Genomic DNA, 17,542 nt, shown 5'->3' on the forward strand with positions numbered 1-17,542 from the left:
ATGATAGACAGAATCTGATTGGTTACTATGGGCCACATCACCTCTTTTCATTTGGGTGCCGGACCCCGACAGTCGGGATTCTGACAGTCATTCCAATCCCGACTGCTCCCTCGTGGGGGTCCACGACCCCCATAGAGGGAGAATAAAATAGGTGGGGAGCACAGCTTGCCACCGTGCCCGCAGCGTGGTGAGCGCAGCGAGCCCGCAAGGGGCTTCATTGCCTTCCCCACGCTGTGCAGTCGGGATTCCGACGTCTGACTAATGACTGTTGGAATCCCGACTGTCGGGCTACTATACCACACCCTTTCATTTGTAGAAGCCTTTAGTAATTTAACCCCAAAATGTCTGCTTGTAAATGGAGACTGGCTCCAGTTTATTTAGGGTCACCTACTTTTGGTGTTCCTCCCTTTTACTATCCACTAACAAGACCATGGCTTTGGGTAATTGGCATATATTCTGCCAATATTTTAAAGAAAGTTTTTAAATTTAATTAAGAAAAAAAAAAAACCTTCAGAAATATGTAGAGTAGCTCTAGGGTGGGGGTGGGGGTGTCTGACTGATCTGACCTGTGCAAGCGGCAGATGGATTCGGTCAGAGTGTTTGGTCAGCGCTTTGACGTGCAGCATTCCCTATTAAGAGTCAACGCAATACAATGAGACTTGGAAAGGGGTTGGAACAATTTATCATCAAAGAACTTGGATATTAAAATATTGAGGTGTTTCATTATAGAATAAGCAACTTCTTAACATTTTTTTCATGTCGACTGAAGAGATTTTAATATATAAAAGCCAAACAGAATTACAAGTATGTCCTAGAGGTAAAATTATTAGTTTCTTGGCATTAGCACTAGCATGAAAACCAGATTGTAGACATCCTGTCCACAGATGTTACTCCTGGGTTGTTACTTCTTGGGCGCAATAATTCCTTCTAGCTGTGCCTGGAATAAAAAACAGATTTTGAAATCATTATAGAACAAAGACTGCCGTCTGGATCTGTAAACAAAAGATTAGGAGTATTTTGCTGCAAAGCCACTGCTGTTGGAGAGAAATTGGAGTACTTTAATTCCTCGGTTATGCCCCAATATCACACTTTCATTTAGAATGAAGCCTTCATTTTCATACAAAACTATTAACTAGTCTTTCCTAACCTTGGTCCTCCAGGCACACTAATAGTTATGATTTTAGTGATATCCATGCTTGAGCAGAGGTGGTTAAATCAAAATGACAGGTATTAAGTCACCTGTTCTCAAGTATACCTTTCAAGTTCTGTTTGGTATGACTTGAGAACCTTGGTAAGGAACCCCTTTATATAGACTGAGGACATGTCTAGAAAATTGAATAGAATTCTGAAGTACTGATTTTCCACACGGTATGCAAAACTATTCTTATAAACCACACCAAATCTATGCCCTTACCTGCCTAGTTGTGATGAATGTTGTGTGATTGGACCAAGATCATGTATAATGTTTTCAAGGTCAATCTATAATTGTCCCATAACCGTCTTTACAAATACGAGGTTTTACAGGTGTAGATCATTTTAGCAATAGTCTCATGTTTTTTATGTGTGCATCGTTAAAGGTGGCTATACACCAAAAGAGCCTACAAAATGGTCATACAGACCGATTGGTTGCATCCATTTGATTACCAGATTTCCGTTCCAACCAGAAAATTGGTTAGACTACTGCTAAAATGATCTATAACCTCACATTTCCTATAATAGGCGGCAGCCATAGTGGCCTGATACCGAGCACCGCAAGAAAGAGCAAGTAACTGTGCACCTGAGTTACACCATGTTGCACTGTAGGTGGGACAGATGTAATGTGTAGATATATTTTACATTTGTAAGAAATCTGTCCAAATTGAATTCTTAGTTGTAGTGTATAAATAAAGCTGTTTGCAACTTGCAAAAGCAGACAGTATTTATCTTGCAAGAATAACAGTAAATGTATTTTGCTTCCCTTACATCACAGCATGTGTCAGAGTTTAGACAAATGCTTATTTGGTGGAGGCCTAGCAAGCTAAGGAAGAATGCACGGGGAAGACTCCTCCACCGTGACACTATGCAGTTTAAGGTGTGTACACACACATAACTATCCCTGCAGCTGATTATCGGCAAGTGCATACACACTTGTCGATGCCGGCAAGGGGCCATGCTGCATTTTGCATGGCCCTCGTTACCTATCCACCCCATTGCCTGTACATGCATGGACAGAGTGCACATTGTGTACAGCATACGCACTGCGCGATACAATGAGCAATATCACTCAGACTAAAATTAGCAATATTACTAATTTTATCGCCCATGTGTTTAAGGCTTCAGGTATGTCCCGGAGTAGGCTTTTATTAAATTGTATTATTATTATCCTTTATATTGCGCTACAAGGGATCAGCAGTGCCTAATTACAGAGTACATAAAGGAATGAGCAAAACAGTGACTTGCTGAATACAGGTTAAGGTGCCCACAGACACATCAATTATCGAATGCGTTTTGTACTTTTTAAGCACAAATTGCATCTTATGTACAATTATTGGATGGTGTTTATGTTCCCAGGAGCCCGAAATTGTATGTCTAAAAAAGTACGTGCTGCACGTACTTTTTAGACTACATCTGAAATTTAACATTACAAACATGGGTTCATCACATGCATCCAAGTGCACATCTCATAGCAAGCTGGAAGAAAAATTGTATAGAACCATTGTACAGTCAAAAACGCATAGCACAGTACAATTGTAGCGTCTGTGGGCACCTTTACATAACTATTGCTGCATCAGCAGAGGTCACTGGAATAAGTATCAGCGTGGCAGAAAACCACAGTATTGGGTGCCATTAAAGATAGTTTAGAAGGTAAATCACATGAGGGAAGGAGGGCCCTGCTCGTGAGAGCTTACAATCATTAGACGGGATGCAGGGAGATTGCAGGATGGAATATAATTGTTCATGATTGGAATAAAGGAAATGTGCCTTTATGTACTGCAATTTGGCTTCTAGATACTACGGTAAATTGACTAAGATGGGATTTCTATTGAAGATGGGATGTTGCTCATAGCAACCAATCAGATTCTACTTATTTATTTAGCACCTTCTAGAAGGTAAGAATCTAAGTAGAATCTGATTGGTTGCTATGGACAACATACCATCTTCAATAGAACTCCCATCTTAGTTAATATTTCCCTACGAACCTTAAGCAGAGGAGAACGCAATTTCATTGTGATTTCTCTCATTTTGCGCACTCAGGAAACCTTATGCAAACATTATGGTTAGACTGCCCTTACCTGTAGGATTAACTTCATAGAGTCATCCAGAGCCAACTCTATCATTAGGCAGCTTCCTAGGGCATTGGGATCTGGGGAGCATCACTAATTCTGTCTATTACAAAATTAACTTAATGCCGGTGCAATCAGTAGAATCTATAAGATGCTGGCTTTGCACTTTCATCCGAGAGGTTAGAAAGTGGGTATTGGTGAATGGGGGCAGTATACAGAAGTTCTGCCTAGAGTGCCAAGAAACTGTGCACTGGTCCTGGCACCACCACTCTTCCTCATGCAAATGATCCATCCAAAAGCAGGCATAATTACACTCTGCTCCAAATCCCCAGCACTGAACATGCTAGACACTGGCACTCTGCGAGGATTAAAAACATGATTATACTGGTTCCAGGAAATAGGTATAAACCATCTGAAGAAGCGGGCAGCAGTTCTGTGAAAGGCATTACAAAGTTGATGCCATTTATCACACGCTGTATAAGATGATTAAGACACTTTGTATTGATGCCAAATCTTCAATAAACCATTTTAAAGATGTGGTACTGACTAGACAATTGGGGGATGCTGCGCCAGAAAGGACACTGTTTTCATCTGGATTCCTTGGAGAATTTCTGGAATTTTATTCTCCTTATAAGGTTGCACAAACCATCAACTGTTAGGGTGCTGCTCTGCATATAACTGCACAAAAAGTCCCCATTACCAACCAGTTACACCCATACAGTAACAGGTGTAGATGCAGTTACATCACTGTATTTGCAGTAACTTCTCTTGTCAGCATATGCAGTGTGAAAACGCAATCGCAAAACCAACTTTCCTTCATCTCTGCATCACCCCCTCTGTTTTCATTACATAAATATGTTGCAGCTACTATGGAACTACAAATCTCTGCATACACTGCTACAATTTTAGCATGGGCCAACTACAAAACTGTCAGAATCTGCATTGCCACAGGTAGTCTCATCCTGGTCTTGACTCATTTTTACCCTGTAGTCTATAGGATACATTTAAGAGAGAACAGGGGGCGAAATGTAATAGGGTGCGTTTTTTTAGACTAAAAAAAAATCGCACCTTTAAAAATCGCGTTTTTTGCCGCGAATTCGCATATGTAATGAGATGCGAATTAGCGGCAAAAAATGCGATTTGCCGCGATTTTTAGTCATGAAAATGTGCGCATTTTCAGTCATGAAAATGTGCGCATTTTCATAAATGCGATTTTGTGCTAAAAAAAAAAAGTAAAAAAAAAAATGGCGTGGGGTCCCCCCTCCTAAGCATAACCAGCCCCGGGCTCATTGAGCCGGACCTGGTTCCAAAAATACGGGGGAACAAAAAGCATAGGGGTCCCCCGTATTTCTGAAACCAGCCCCGGACTCTTGGACCGGTCCTGGTTCCAAAAATACGGGGGACAAAAAATCTGGGGGTCCCCCGTATTTTGAAACCAGCACCGGGCTCCAACAGCCCGCGGTGTCATGCCACAGCCGGGGGACACTTTTTATACAAGGTCCCCCGGCCAAAACATGAGCACCGTGGCTGGTCAGCCTTGGACGGGGTACCTGGAGGAGTGGGGACCCCCCCAATAAAGGGGTCCCCCCCCCCCAGGCTTCACCCGTCCAGGGCTGAAGCCCGGGGCTGTCACCGGCGTCCGTGGCCAGTGGACGCCGGCCTGATAGGGTTAAATCCATCATACATATCATTACATTGCTTTTTACCGGCGAACTACAAGTGCCAGCAGACCTCCCCCGCATGCTGGGACTTGGAGAACCACAAGTCCCAGCATGCAGGGCATTAATGGGCCCGCTGGGACTTGTAGTCCACCTGTAAAAAGAATGTTTATAAAAAACACACACACAGAGAAGTACAAGTTTATTACACACACACACCTCAATTTTACACCAGCGTTACTTACCATTCCTGGATCCAGCGCTGGTCTGGCTGCTTTACAGCCGGCTCCCCCCGCACTGACAGGCAGCGGGGAGAACCGCTTTCTCCGTTGCCTGTCACCGGCTTTCTCCGTAGCTTCTGTAGCTCTGTCCCAGTGCTACAGAGGCTGAGAGCGTGATTGGCTGAGCTACAGTATGCGTCTCCATGGAGACGCATAGCTCAGCCAATCAGGACTGAGCTATGCGTCTCCATGGAGACGCATACTGTAGCTCAGCCAATCACGCTCTCAGCCTCTGTAGCACTGGGACAGAGCTACAGAAGCTACGGAGAAAGCCGGTGACAGGCAACGGAGAAAGCGGTTCTCCCCGCTGCCTGTCAGTGCGGGGGGAGCCGGCTGTAAAGCAGCCAGACCAGCGCTGGATCCAGGAATGGTAAGTAACGCTGGTGTAAAATTGAGGTGTGTGTGTGTAATAAACTTGTACTTCTCTGTGTGTGTGTTTTTTATAAACATTCTTTTTACAGGTGGACTACAAGTCCCAGCGGGCCCATTAATGCCCTGCATGCTGGGACTTGTGGTTCTCCAAGTCCCAGCATGCGGGGGAGGTCTGCTGGCACTTGTAGTTCGCCGGTAAAAAGCAATGTAATGATATGTATGATGGATTTAACCCTATCAGGCCGGCGTCCACTGGCCACGGACGCCGGTGACAGCCCCGGGCTTCAGCCCTGGACGGGTGAAGCCTGGGGGGGGGGGACCCCTTTATTGGGGGGGTCCCCACTCCTCCAGGTACCCCGTCCAAGGCTGACCAGCCACGGTGCTCATGTTTTGGCCGGGGGACCTTGTATAAAAAGTGTCCCCCGGCTGTGGCATGACACCGCGGGCTGTTGGAGCCCGGTGCTGGTTTCAAAATACGGGGGACCCCCAGATTTTTTGTCCCCCGTATTTTTGGAACCAGGACCGGTCCAAGAGTCCGGGGCTGGTTTCAGAAATACGGGGGACCCCTATGCTTTTTGTTCCCCCGTATTTTTGGAACCAGGTCCGGCTCAATGAGCCCGGGGCTGGTTATGCTTAGGAGGGGGGACCCCACGCCGTTTTTTTTTTTATAAAAACACTTTTACACATTTTTATTAACAGAACCATGCACAGATCTCAATGATCTGTGCATGGTTCTGTCAAATTCGCCTGTCAGAACCTGGTCTATTTTTTTTGCGATTTTTGGTAACATTGACCAAAAATCGCACCCTATTACATTTGCGAGTTGTATACTTTATAATGGGAAAACATCTGGATGCGAATTGAAATGTGACTAAAAATCGCACTTCTAAAAGTGCGATTTCGCGGTAAAAAGTGCGATTTTTTACCGCGATTTTCAACCTATTAAATGTGCGATTTTCGGAAAATGTGCGATTTCGGCCGTTTTTGACCAAAAATCGCACATGTCTAAAAAATCGCACTCTATTACATTTCGCCCCTGATGTTATTTAACTGCTCTGATTTTCTATGTAAACCACAAGGTGGAATCTATTCACAAATTCTTAACAGCTTTCTTTACTATGTCTGAGTGTGGCTGTTGACTTAAAAATGTCCTCAGTTGATTTAAAAATCCTGGTAATTGGAAATGTAAATGCCAAGCTTTACATTATGATGAAAGGGAATATATACATTTGAAGATACTCCAATCAATGTTTTGTCCTATCACAGGTGCATGTAACGGATGGGTAAATATAGACAAGACAGATTAACTTAATTTCCTTTTACTGGCAGACCTTTACAAGCGCAAATAAGTGGTTGTTTTGCTGGATGATGGTATTCAAAATGCTATAAAGCAAAAAATGGACCATATATTTTAGATAAATAGCATGTGGGGATACAATTAGCCATGGCTAATTACCCCCACTAATTTAGTCAGCAGGGTTAAGAACCAGAAATGGACTGATCCTCTCAACAATGAAGTTTGCACCAAAAGGTGTCCTCTAGCGTTCTCACAGGAAACTTATTCCACAGAATCAATGGTTTAGCTTGTGCCAACCCAGGGTTCACTGCATGGGGAAAAGGTACAGTAGTTTAATGCGGGATGCAGTTAAGATCCCGGCGTTCAGAATCCCGACGCCGGAATCCCGACCGCCGAAATGCCGATACTTTCTCCCTCCTGGGGTGTCCACGACACCCCTGGAGGGAGAATAAAATAGCGTGCCGAGCGTAGCGAGGCACCGGGCCCGCTGCGTGGCGAGCGCAGCGAGCCTGCAAGGGGGGGCAATCCACGTCCCCCCCTTGTCGTCATTTCGGCTGTCGGGATTCCGGCGTCGGGATTCTGAACGCCGGGATCCCGACCGCCGGGATTCAATACTGAATCCGTTTAATGCATACAGTAACTCCAGGAGATTTTCCTGGCACAGCAAACCCCACGGCTAAATGGATTCCTCTCTAAATGGTGCATACATGATGTCTGACTGCCATAAACCAAGAGCATATGTTACTGGTGCTGCTCTGCACCCATCTTGTGATGCATTATGTCAATACAAAACTTGTGTTCTATCCACTCCAATTATGCTTTAATATGGTTTTATTCCTGTAAGTTTCCCATTTCCCAGTGTCTTACTTAGCTGTGTACATGCTGTCAGTTTTAAAGTTACATTAGCAGGAGTTATATAGGACCTGTACATAAAACGCACCATGATGAAGATATGGTAAACCAGGACTATCAATACTCTCTTACCTTCAGTTGCTGGTTGGTTCGTTTCAGGAACTGTATTTCCTCAGCGTGCTTCTTCTCCTCCACTTGTCGTCTCTCTGCCTCACGTTTCTCAGTTGCCTCACACTTGGCTTTCTGTTCATTGACTTGTCTCTCAAGATCTCTCTTTTCCAGCTCTAAATCTGCAATCTACATACAATAAATGATGTTTACCAAATTAGATGAATGTGTAGATACAGACAAATGTATATATCAGCTATTCAATAAGGTTCTGATAAGATGTTAATTGGGTCTAAAACTACTGTAAATCCGGTGTAATCATTTACACTGAAAAAAAAAACAAGTTGATTTTGTTCAAAAACAAAATTAACAATTTGTACCCTGGTATGATATTATAATACTATGCATATGTACATAAGGTGCTTGAAATAAACCCAGTCACCGCCTCCAGATGTCCGCAGCCTGTCACTAAGACTGGGGCTTATGGAGCCAGACGACTTGCTGACAGCCTGGATCCCGATGGTTAGTATACGGACGCCAAAATCCTGACTGTTCAACTTCCTGACGGTCGCAATTCCGGGCTATTCTCCCTTGTGGAAGTCCACTACCTCCATAGAGAGAGAATAGAACATGTGGATATGAGTCCACAAGGGGCTTTTTTTACACTCCCTACCCCCTGGCAAGTAATACAGTGGAGAGTGATAAAAGTACCAGCCAATCAGCTCCTAACTGCCATGTTACAAGCTGTGTTTGAGAAATGACAGGAGCTGATTGGCTGGTACTTTATCAAGCTCCACTATATCACTTGTGAAGGCTTAAAGCATTTGGCCCATTGGTCCATAAGACCTTCTAGTCTTCATAAGTAAATGGCGGTGCTTTATGGCCAAGACAATCCACCCTTCAGAAAAGCTGTAAATTCTTAACCCATTACTTTGTAGAACATTGAAACTTACATATTTTAGTTTTAGCTAACCTAAATTGGTTTTTAATCCTGAGCAGTTTAGTGTTTATCTTTGTACCAATTCAGCTTACTCAGATCCCTACAATTTCAGACATGATGTGACATTTCCAGCAAGTGCCACAGTTGCAAGGTCGTTCTATCTAAAAAGATAAAAAGGGGGCTCTGTGATAATGCTGTATAAGTCAAGCTGCTGTAACAAAACATGGGGGTAGTCACTCCCCAAATGATAACTGGTACAAAACAAGGGGGATGTAACAGTGCTAAGTGGAACCAAGCCGGTTTTTAGGTATCCAGGGCTGGTTCGGACACCGTTGATGAGTAATAATGTCTAATTCTATATGGGTGTTTGTCAACTAATGCATTCACTGCATAGGTGCAGCTTTTTTAAAAGTTGTCTTTCAAAAGTTGCACTGGAACTAGCGGAAATACTGACATACATTCATAAGACAGGTGCAATGTCTGCAATTAGTGCCGCAGTCAGTAATCATTTTAGTAGGAAGTCCATCTGCTCGGGCATTAGTATAAAGACGCAGTTACACTGCGCAAAAAGTCTTTTAGTTGTAGCTGCAACAGCATCCACCTTTGAATTAGGCCCCATATTAATAGATTCCTAAACCACAAAGGGTGTATATGTCTCCTCTCTTTTATAATACTATGCTTTTAGAAAACAGGCTGAACATTTGCCTTACCCATTACATAATAGAAAAGAGCATGATCTGCTGGATTACAATGTTGTTGTGTTTTGTTGTTGTGGTATGCCATAAAGTAAAATAGCAGATGACAGAGGATTCTAGGGTGCGTAAATGAATGCCTGATTGCTTTTCTGTGCTCATTTATTCATACATCACTTTAATAGTATTATACAGTTGATAATAAAATGGACATTCATGGAGACAGGGTGTCTGCCATTGTTCCTTGCTTAATGCTATTCCTGTCTTTTAAATCATATTAGCCAATGATGTGTTAGCAGCAGGACATAAAGGAACACACCCACCATCCTCAAGCCAGGATACAATTTGTTTTTAACTGCAAGACAATTTTCTAAAAGATATCCCAGTACGGTTTCATGTTTATAAAACTTTCATAATGTGATTAAAATCCAAGTTTGTTGACCATGAAATGAGAGATGCAAGTAGGAAATCAGGAAATAGAAAAGTTAGATAATATTAACTTTATGCTATGAAGTCACCATTGCGATATGAAGCAGTTTGACAGCATGGCAAATGCAGTTTCATCGTGTATTCACTATGGTTGAGGAAGTTAATATTACAGATCCCGTTTTTGCAGAGGCTCACATCACTTAGCCAGACATTTGGCTGGGACTGGAGAAAACTGACTTGTTTATCACTAATACCCCTTTTACACCAGAGGCTTGACCAGTCTGGGGCAGGGCAAGGTGTAAATGGGCTGAAAATTTGTTTACGCAGATACTGTTCCCCGGGATTATGACTCGGCAAATGTTCAGGGTCAGACACAGGGCTTATCCAGGGCTCGGGCTTGTGTAAATGGTACTATCGGGGTTATTTGGCAGGAAGAAGGTCGCGAAGAGCTGATTGGTGCTTCTGTGGCTCTGAAAGGTGATGTCATCGGCCGGAGACCCGCACACAGAGCACATGACAGTACATGGAGCATCGCAGAAGCAGCGTTGCCACGCTGTTTGCATCCCGTACCCTACACTACAGCAACAGTCTGTGCTGGAAGCACTCTCCCCAGTGTGTTTACAGCCTCATCTGCAGTAACACACACTCTGCAACCCAGTAGCCCTATCCTCCATTGCATCGCATTGCAGCCAGATGGACAATAGCCAGGATAGCCATGATGTATAGACTACCCAGCTGTCACCGCCGTTCTCACCGTCTCCTGAAGCTACTTACTGTACGTCAGCACACATGAGCCCGGCATCACCGCTGGTGTTTGGTGATGATGGTGCAGCAGAGAATGTGATGAATTCTTCTCTGCATTCTGACAGTGTCAGAACAGCAGTAGATGATGTCGTGGAAGAAACAGACAGCGCTCCCCAAGCAAAGCACTCCATTACGCGTAAGTAGACTTTCTTTATTTACACCCATTTCACATAGCAAAATCTGGGGGTGAGATACCGCCCAGTATCTGTTGCAGAATGTTGCTAGCATGCAGGTGGAAGAAAGCCACTAGCACATTCCTACCAAAAAGAAAAAGCTTAACTGGTCTGAACAACCGGCTAAAGCGATGACATCAGTGATAGTGGAACATCTATGCCAATTGGATTCTGATGTCCAAGCAAAGGAGGATGCTCGCATGGACAAATATTTGAAAGCGGAGAGGCAGAATCAGCAGGCATTTATGTCTCTATTGATGGCTATGCAAGAGAGACAAATGTCCTTTTTAGAATGTACATTTTCCCGTGCTTTCGAGCAGCCAGCGCCACTTCCCCAACAGCCCCTTAACTACCAAACCCATATGACCATTACAATAGAGGTGTCAGCTTTAATCCTGGTACCTCTACTAACACCTAATCAAACCAACAGCCACCAGAATACAGAGGGCCCAATTTTAACTATGGCACTAATGCTTCTAGAATTACAGTTAGCGTCCCGCAAATCCTAGAGTCCCTAGAATTTTCCTTGTGCCGGAATTGGACCTAAGGTTGCGTACTCTTTAAAGTTTTCCTAAAAGGTTGCACTTCATATCTTTAGGAAATCTTTTACAAGGGTGCTCTTTATTTTTAGGAAAATCTTTTAAAAGGTTGCACTTTATTTCTTTCTTTATTTCTGGCTGTGTGATTTCCCATAGGAGCAGTCATGTGGTTTTGTTTTTTATAGACATATAGTTTGTTTTATGATACCAGTGGTTCTCAAAGTCCAGGTCAAAACATGCACTGTGGACCGACTTTCAGAGCCTGTGCAATATACGTAATGTTTTTATGTAGTGTGTTACAAAACACGTTTTATCAACGTGGATGTTAAACTTTTTGGGTTTTTGCAAGTTCATATTCATATGCATCTTTATCTTTTATTTTAAGAATGTAAAACATCTTTAAAGATTACAAATGTATGAAGATTTTATGCATATTTTCAGCTTAATAAAAGCAAAAAAACTTGAAGAGTTTCCTGTTCCCTTTCTTGTGACCTCATCATCAACAACCCAAAAAGGCCATTTTTAATGACCGCAGCAAGGAAAGGCAGGGCTGATCCGTTTTCAGTGTAAAAGGGCATTACCAGGGAATAACCTGGATTGAAGTGCAGTGTAAATGGGGTCTGAGACAGGGCACGCCCTGGCAATTTCCCGTGTTCAATTTCCCAGGTCCTACCCGGCATTCTGGTGTAAAAGTGGTATAAGTGGCAGCAAGCGTTTGGGAGACAGGCGGGTACTGGAGCTGTAATCTGGAGAGGGGATCGGGCAGATGCCAGAACTGTGGCCTGGAGAAGAGAATGATGTTACCATGGCAAGTCCATTTCTGCATTTGATTGGGGGGGCTGCACATTAGGATCGAATTTGGATCGAGGGCTTCTAGAAGCAAAATCGAATCAAAAAAATGTCCAAATCGAACCATGTGTACTCCCCTTTAGTCACTACCCAAGAACAGCCAATACTTTTCTTTGAGCATGTCTCAGTCAGTCCTGCAACTATGCATGCCAACAACGTAGGATACAGGCACTCTTTTTAGCTTTTATCTACTCTATGCGTGGTATTTCATTATTATATTGTGCCTTAACTCCAGTCTAAAATGTTGGGACGAAATTCAATTGATCTTTTTTTTTGCACATATCGTGCTCATTATGAAAAACAATTGAATACCGCGCTATTATGAGTGACTGAATCAGGCTATTACTAGTTATGTTTAATTTTAAACAAACGCAATAGTTTTTTTTACTGGAAAGTAATAAATAAAGCGATGCCCAAACATTGCTGTAGTACTGTCAATCATATTATACACACACACACACACACACACACACACACACACTACTGCAACCAACAAAAGCCTAACAAAGCAGAAAGAGAATCTGACCTACAGAAAGAGAATATCATAAAACATCAGCTTTAGTAACCTTGCTGATGTTAGTGTTTTTTTTTCTCAACCGCATTTGAGTGAAGACCCATTTAAAATATACTTTAGAATAACCTTTTCTTCATAAAAGCAGTGTATGTTTTAATTTTTTATATTGATATACTATAACTTGTCCATTTTTTTTATTTTTTATTTTTAATCCTTGTGCATAAATGTCGCCACTGGAATCCAGAACAATACTGCCATCTAGTGTACATATTTCTTATGTTCTTTTCAATAATGTAAATATATAAATAACACTCATATTATGATGAATGCCAATATACTTATAATTGATTTGGTATTTCTTGGTAGCATTAACTGCACATATGTCACTGATGTTCTAGTTCATTCTGTATCTTTCTATGGAAAATGTACTTCATCTTTTACTTTTTTCATTGCAGTCTGATATTAAAATATATTATTCTATGGACAAATCCTGAAATAATAGGGTTGAATCGGGTCCACTTTTCTCTATTATTTCCAAATGAATTCAAAATGTCACAATGAATTAATCAACCTCCACCTGAGTTAAATAATAGTGATTCATGAGAAGCAGGAATAAATTAACATTTTCTGTAGATTGCGCTGTTGTGTAATTTGTAATTGCTGAACTAATGTTCTACAGAACGTCTCAAGATAAAATTTTGGTTAACTTACTATCATAATGGGAAGCAATCACATCTGCAAAATGGTTTGGTAAGGAAGTTTCTGAGCATAAGTCTGGGGCCTATTATCACAGGAAAATTGGGGGGGTCACTGCATTTTGTTTTTAGAATCTGGGCTATTTAAGAAATTAGATATATCTGCTGTAATCCCCATTTTAATACATGCAAAAGCAGTCCCCATCGCTATCTATGGTTTAAAAAAAAAAAAAGCTTTTTAACATGCTCCAGAAAAAGCTAAGATTTTCAAAGCTTAAGGCCATTAGTCAGGGGCGTCGACATGAGGGATGCCCTGGGTCAGTGGCGTAACTATCGCCCCACAGCCCCTGCGGTGGTGGGGAGGTGCTTGGAAGGTGAGGGCGCCGGGGGGGTTGCGGGGCTATTGTTACCCACTGCGTCTGCCCCGGGATCTTTCGCCGGCGATCAGTCTGCGCTCCGGCTCTCCGTCTCCCTGCTCCTTCTACAATAAAAAATGTAAAACACAGAAAATGGCTGCCCCCATGGAGGCCTCCTCTAGCATCCTTAAAAACGGTCTGCTGTATGGGGGCAGCCATTTTCTGAGTGACATGTTTTTTATGACAGCAAGGAGCCGGGAGAGCAGGGAGACGGAAAGCCGCAGCGCAGACTGATTTGCCAGCGGAAGGTCCCGGGGCAGACGCAGCGGCACTATGTGGAGGGGTAAGGGGGTTGGGGGGGGGTCGAGGTGGGGGGGGGCGGGGTCAAGCTGGGGGGGGGGGCGCAAAAGATTTGTGGCAGGGGGGAGATTTTTTCATAGTTACGCCACTGCCCTGGGTACAGCACCCACAATGCACAGTGCAGCCTGTAGAGCACCGAACCTAGGACACAGACTGCACTGTGTAGTGTGTGTGCTCCGGACCTGACCGTAGAGGCTGAAGGAGCTGGAGGGCGATGCTGCAACGTGGGTAACGGTAAGTAATGGTAATGGGGAGGTGTGGTGCTGGCAGGCGCGGGTGGGGGGATATGGCGCTGTGCCGCTGGGGGCCCGGACTGTAGGTCAGTCCCAGGCCTCAACAGTTCTAGTGGCGGCCCTGCCATTAGTTAATGACATCTTTACACAGCCGTAAAAATAAATTACATATTGAGGCAATTAACATTTCGAGTGCCAAAGTTGCAGTGAGAGATCCTCAAAATATTCGTTAAAAATGCCAGTGCCACTCACAGTGACTGTTCTTTTTTTGGGTGCAATAATTAATTCACTTGGCTGTATGTGTATTGATTAATACTAAAAGAACAGTCGCTGTGACCGACGCTGGTATTTTCAGCGGATATATTGAGGATCTCTCACAGCAAAGTTGGCACTGAAAGGGTTAAGAATGTTGGTTTTCAGGCTTGGCTGCAATATTTGTGGCTTCTGCATTGCACTGACATAATATCTTTAGAAAAGGTATACATAAACCATTAACTGAAGCAATGGTGTACAGTATTGGTTTGATCATCTTATCTATATAACAGGCAGATCAAAAGTATGGTATGTATGAATTTATCAAAAAGAATAGCCAAAAGTATAAACTGTGTATATATATTTCATTATAGAAACTATATTTATACAAACAGCGAAAGAAACAAGAATTCCTACAAGGGGCACTCTGGACTGACATATGCAAATTGTATCAGCATATATTCCATATATTGTATTTCCAGTGTCCCAAGAAAATATTAAAACTTAACTTTTATTTATTCTACTGTTAAGAACTGCGAAATATTAAAATAAAGTTAAAAAAGTGTATTAAGGTGATCAAAAATAATTAAAATAGAGCTGTCCGACTCCAACGTGTCTTGAGTCTTTAGGTCAAATGACTTATTGGCTCTGTTGCTGTACCGCGAAAGAAACAGGAATCAGTTATAATTGTCCCTTGGATGGTATGAGGTCTCTCAAATTGATTACTATGTGGTAGAGATTCTTTATCACTGTGCGTGTTAAGTGGCAATGAGTCTCTATGGTGTGGTCATCTGTCAATCACTAGGTATCATACAGCTGCTCAGTCCTTATGATGTGCTGTGGATTCACCCGATGGTATTGCCTGATAGGTGTATGGCACCTTTAATTAGCAGTATAAATGCCTGCAATTTCTCACCAAAATTGATTTTATATAAATATGTGCCATTTATCAGGGTTGGGTGTTAAGAACTGAGAAAGTGGTCCTTATTTAGTGATGGTTATCCGTCCACACTCCACTGGAAATCAGTGGTTTAATAAATTTGATATTGTAATAAAGGATATTTTATTTGCCAGTCCTCTATCAATTATATAGTAAGTTAACAGAAGTGTCTCTATTGCAATATCAAATTGATACAATATGTATCAAGGCATCCACATAGTAATATCCTCTGGTGAGTATGTAGCAATAGTTTGGCAGTGTGAATGTCTGCAGTTTTTCACTGGACATTAATTTTGTAGTCATATATACTACTCATCAGGGTTAGGTATTAAAATTGAGGGAAGTATCTCATTATAATAACTGATTGCTACAGTACATAATAGACCATCCACCTATTTTTTATATATATCTCCATTCAGTCTTAACAATTACAATTAGCGGTGTAAACTATATTTAATCAGAATTTATAATCTGCATAGAATTCTTAATAAGCAATGTTTTATTATCTGAAAATGATCTGCTATATAATTTTTTTCACATTTATTTCTAAATAAATGACTAAGAACCTGTTTGCGGAAGTTTGCAGAGGTCTGGGATTTTGGCAGAAATTGTATTTTTAAAGTGTCAATCATTTACACGGCAATACAGGTTGGTTTTGTCTTGTAAATGAATGCTACTTTAAAAATACTGGCAATCTTGGCTGAAATTCCGGACCTCTGTAAACTCAGACTATCACAATTCCCTGCATGCCTGCACTTATGTTCATGTAACATAACTATTGGGTACAATTTCCTAAGCAAAAAAAAAAAAAGAAGTGCAGTTTAATGAATATTTTGAACCAATCAAAAGCTTATACTGCCTCATTCTCACAATAACGCTTGTTGTGGATAAAAGTGTAACTCAAGACACAACACTGCCACTGGATAAAGGTCCAAAATAAGGACTACGAATTTGAGAAACCTAATATTTGTAGTTCACCTTCTATATCTTAAACTGATTAAACACTAGGTAGGGTTTCCTGACACAATGGCCCTTATTCTGATTGACTCGGAGGGCTCCGAATGCGGACTGACGGCCGATGGTTGGTGTTTGCACATGTGCAGAGGGGTATCTGTGCATGTGCGAACGCCGCGCACGTCCGAATATGGCGTGAATTCTGAACAATCCGAACAGGGGGTGGAGAGGGGCGTGAAGGGCTGTTTGGGCTCATTACACTATGCATACACCCCGCATTTCATGGGCGTTCTCATGAAAACGCTGGGCATACGTATGGTAATCCGGCCGTGACGCACGTGTTGGGGGGGAAATATGACATAGCCGGATGCCAGCTGCCCGCCCATATCCCTGCGTTTACACTGAGAAATGCCCAAGTGGTCTGGAGCACTCGGTCCATCATTCGGTGGTCGGCGACCAATCGAATGATGGGGGAGGTTCCCACAGATGGAGGAGGTGTTCACATGAAAAAATCCACTCGCGGTCTGTTCGGACGGTGTCACCGCATACGGACGGTGTGAGCGATCCGTACTGAAGGCGGGGCTAAGAACACTCGGTTCCTGTCTGCAAATACGCATTCATCCGACTCAACTAGGGCCAATATGACTAGAAATGACAATGAAGGGACCTACTTTTTTCTCCACATCAGATTTGCCTTGTTCAGCTTGTAAGGCCTTCCTCATGCCAAACGCCACACTGCTTTCATACAAAGTCTGGTATGCAGAGATAGTCATGTGGATTTCATCACGCACCCTCAGCAACAAGATACCACGCTCCGCACAGTTAATTGTCACTTGTCTGATAAGCTCATCTGCCATGGTATAAAAAAGAAACAAAAATATTTTATGACTCTATTTATATTCTGTGACAAGTTTTTACTAACAATTCTCCTTTCCTGGGAATTAAAAAATTGGCACAAAATAACACCAAAAGGTACTGAAC

At 42.5% G+C, this 17,542-nt stretch overlaps 1 protein-coding gene across 2 annotated transcripts in view; it reads right to left on the bottom strand.

The window, feature by feature from the left end:
- Positions 1-549: 549 nt before the first annotated feature.
- Positions 550-17,542, bottom strand: part of DNALI1 (dynein axonemal light intermediate chain 1) — a 35,240-nt gene continuing 18,247 nt past the window's right edge. For both annotated transcript variants that reach the window (XM_083173568.1, XM_083173567.1), the window contains exons 4-6: positions 17,233-17,411; positions 7,856-8,020; positions 550-937 (exon numbers count right to left, since the gene is read on the bottom strand). In XM_083173568.1, the coding sequence (XP_083029694.1) occupies positions 902-937; positions 7,856-8,020; positions 17,233-17,411 (380 nt within the window). In that variant the 3' untranslated portion in view covers positions 550-901. The remainder of the gene's footprint in view (positions 938-7,855; positions 8,021-17,232; positions 17,412-17,542) is intronic.

Source organism: Crinia signifera, chromosome 2, assembly GCF_055691185.1.
Source record: "Crinia signifera chromosome 2, ASM5569118v1, whole genome shotgun sequence".
In the NCBI taxonomy this organism is placed as follows: Eukaryota; Metazoa; Chordata; class Amphibia; order Anura; family Myobatrachidae; genus Crinia; species Crinia signifera.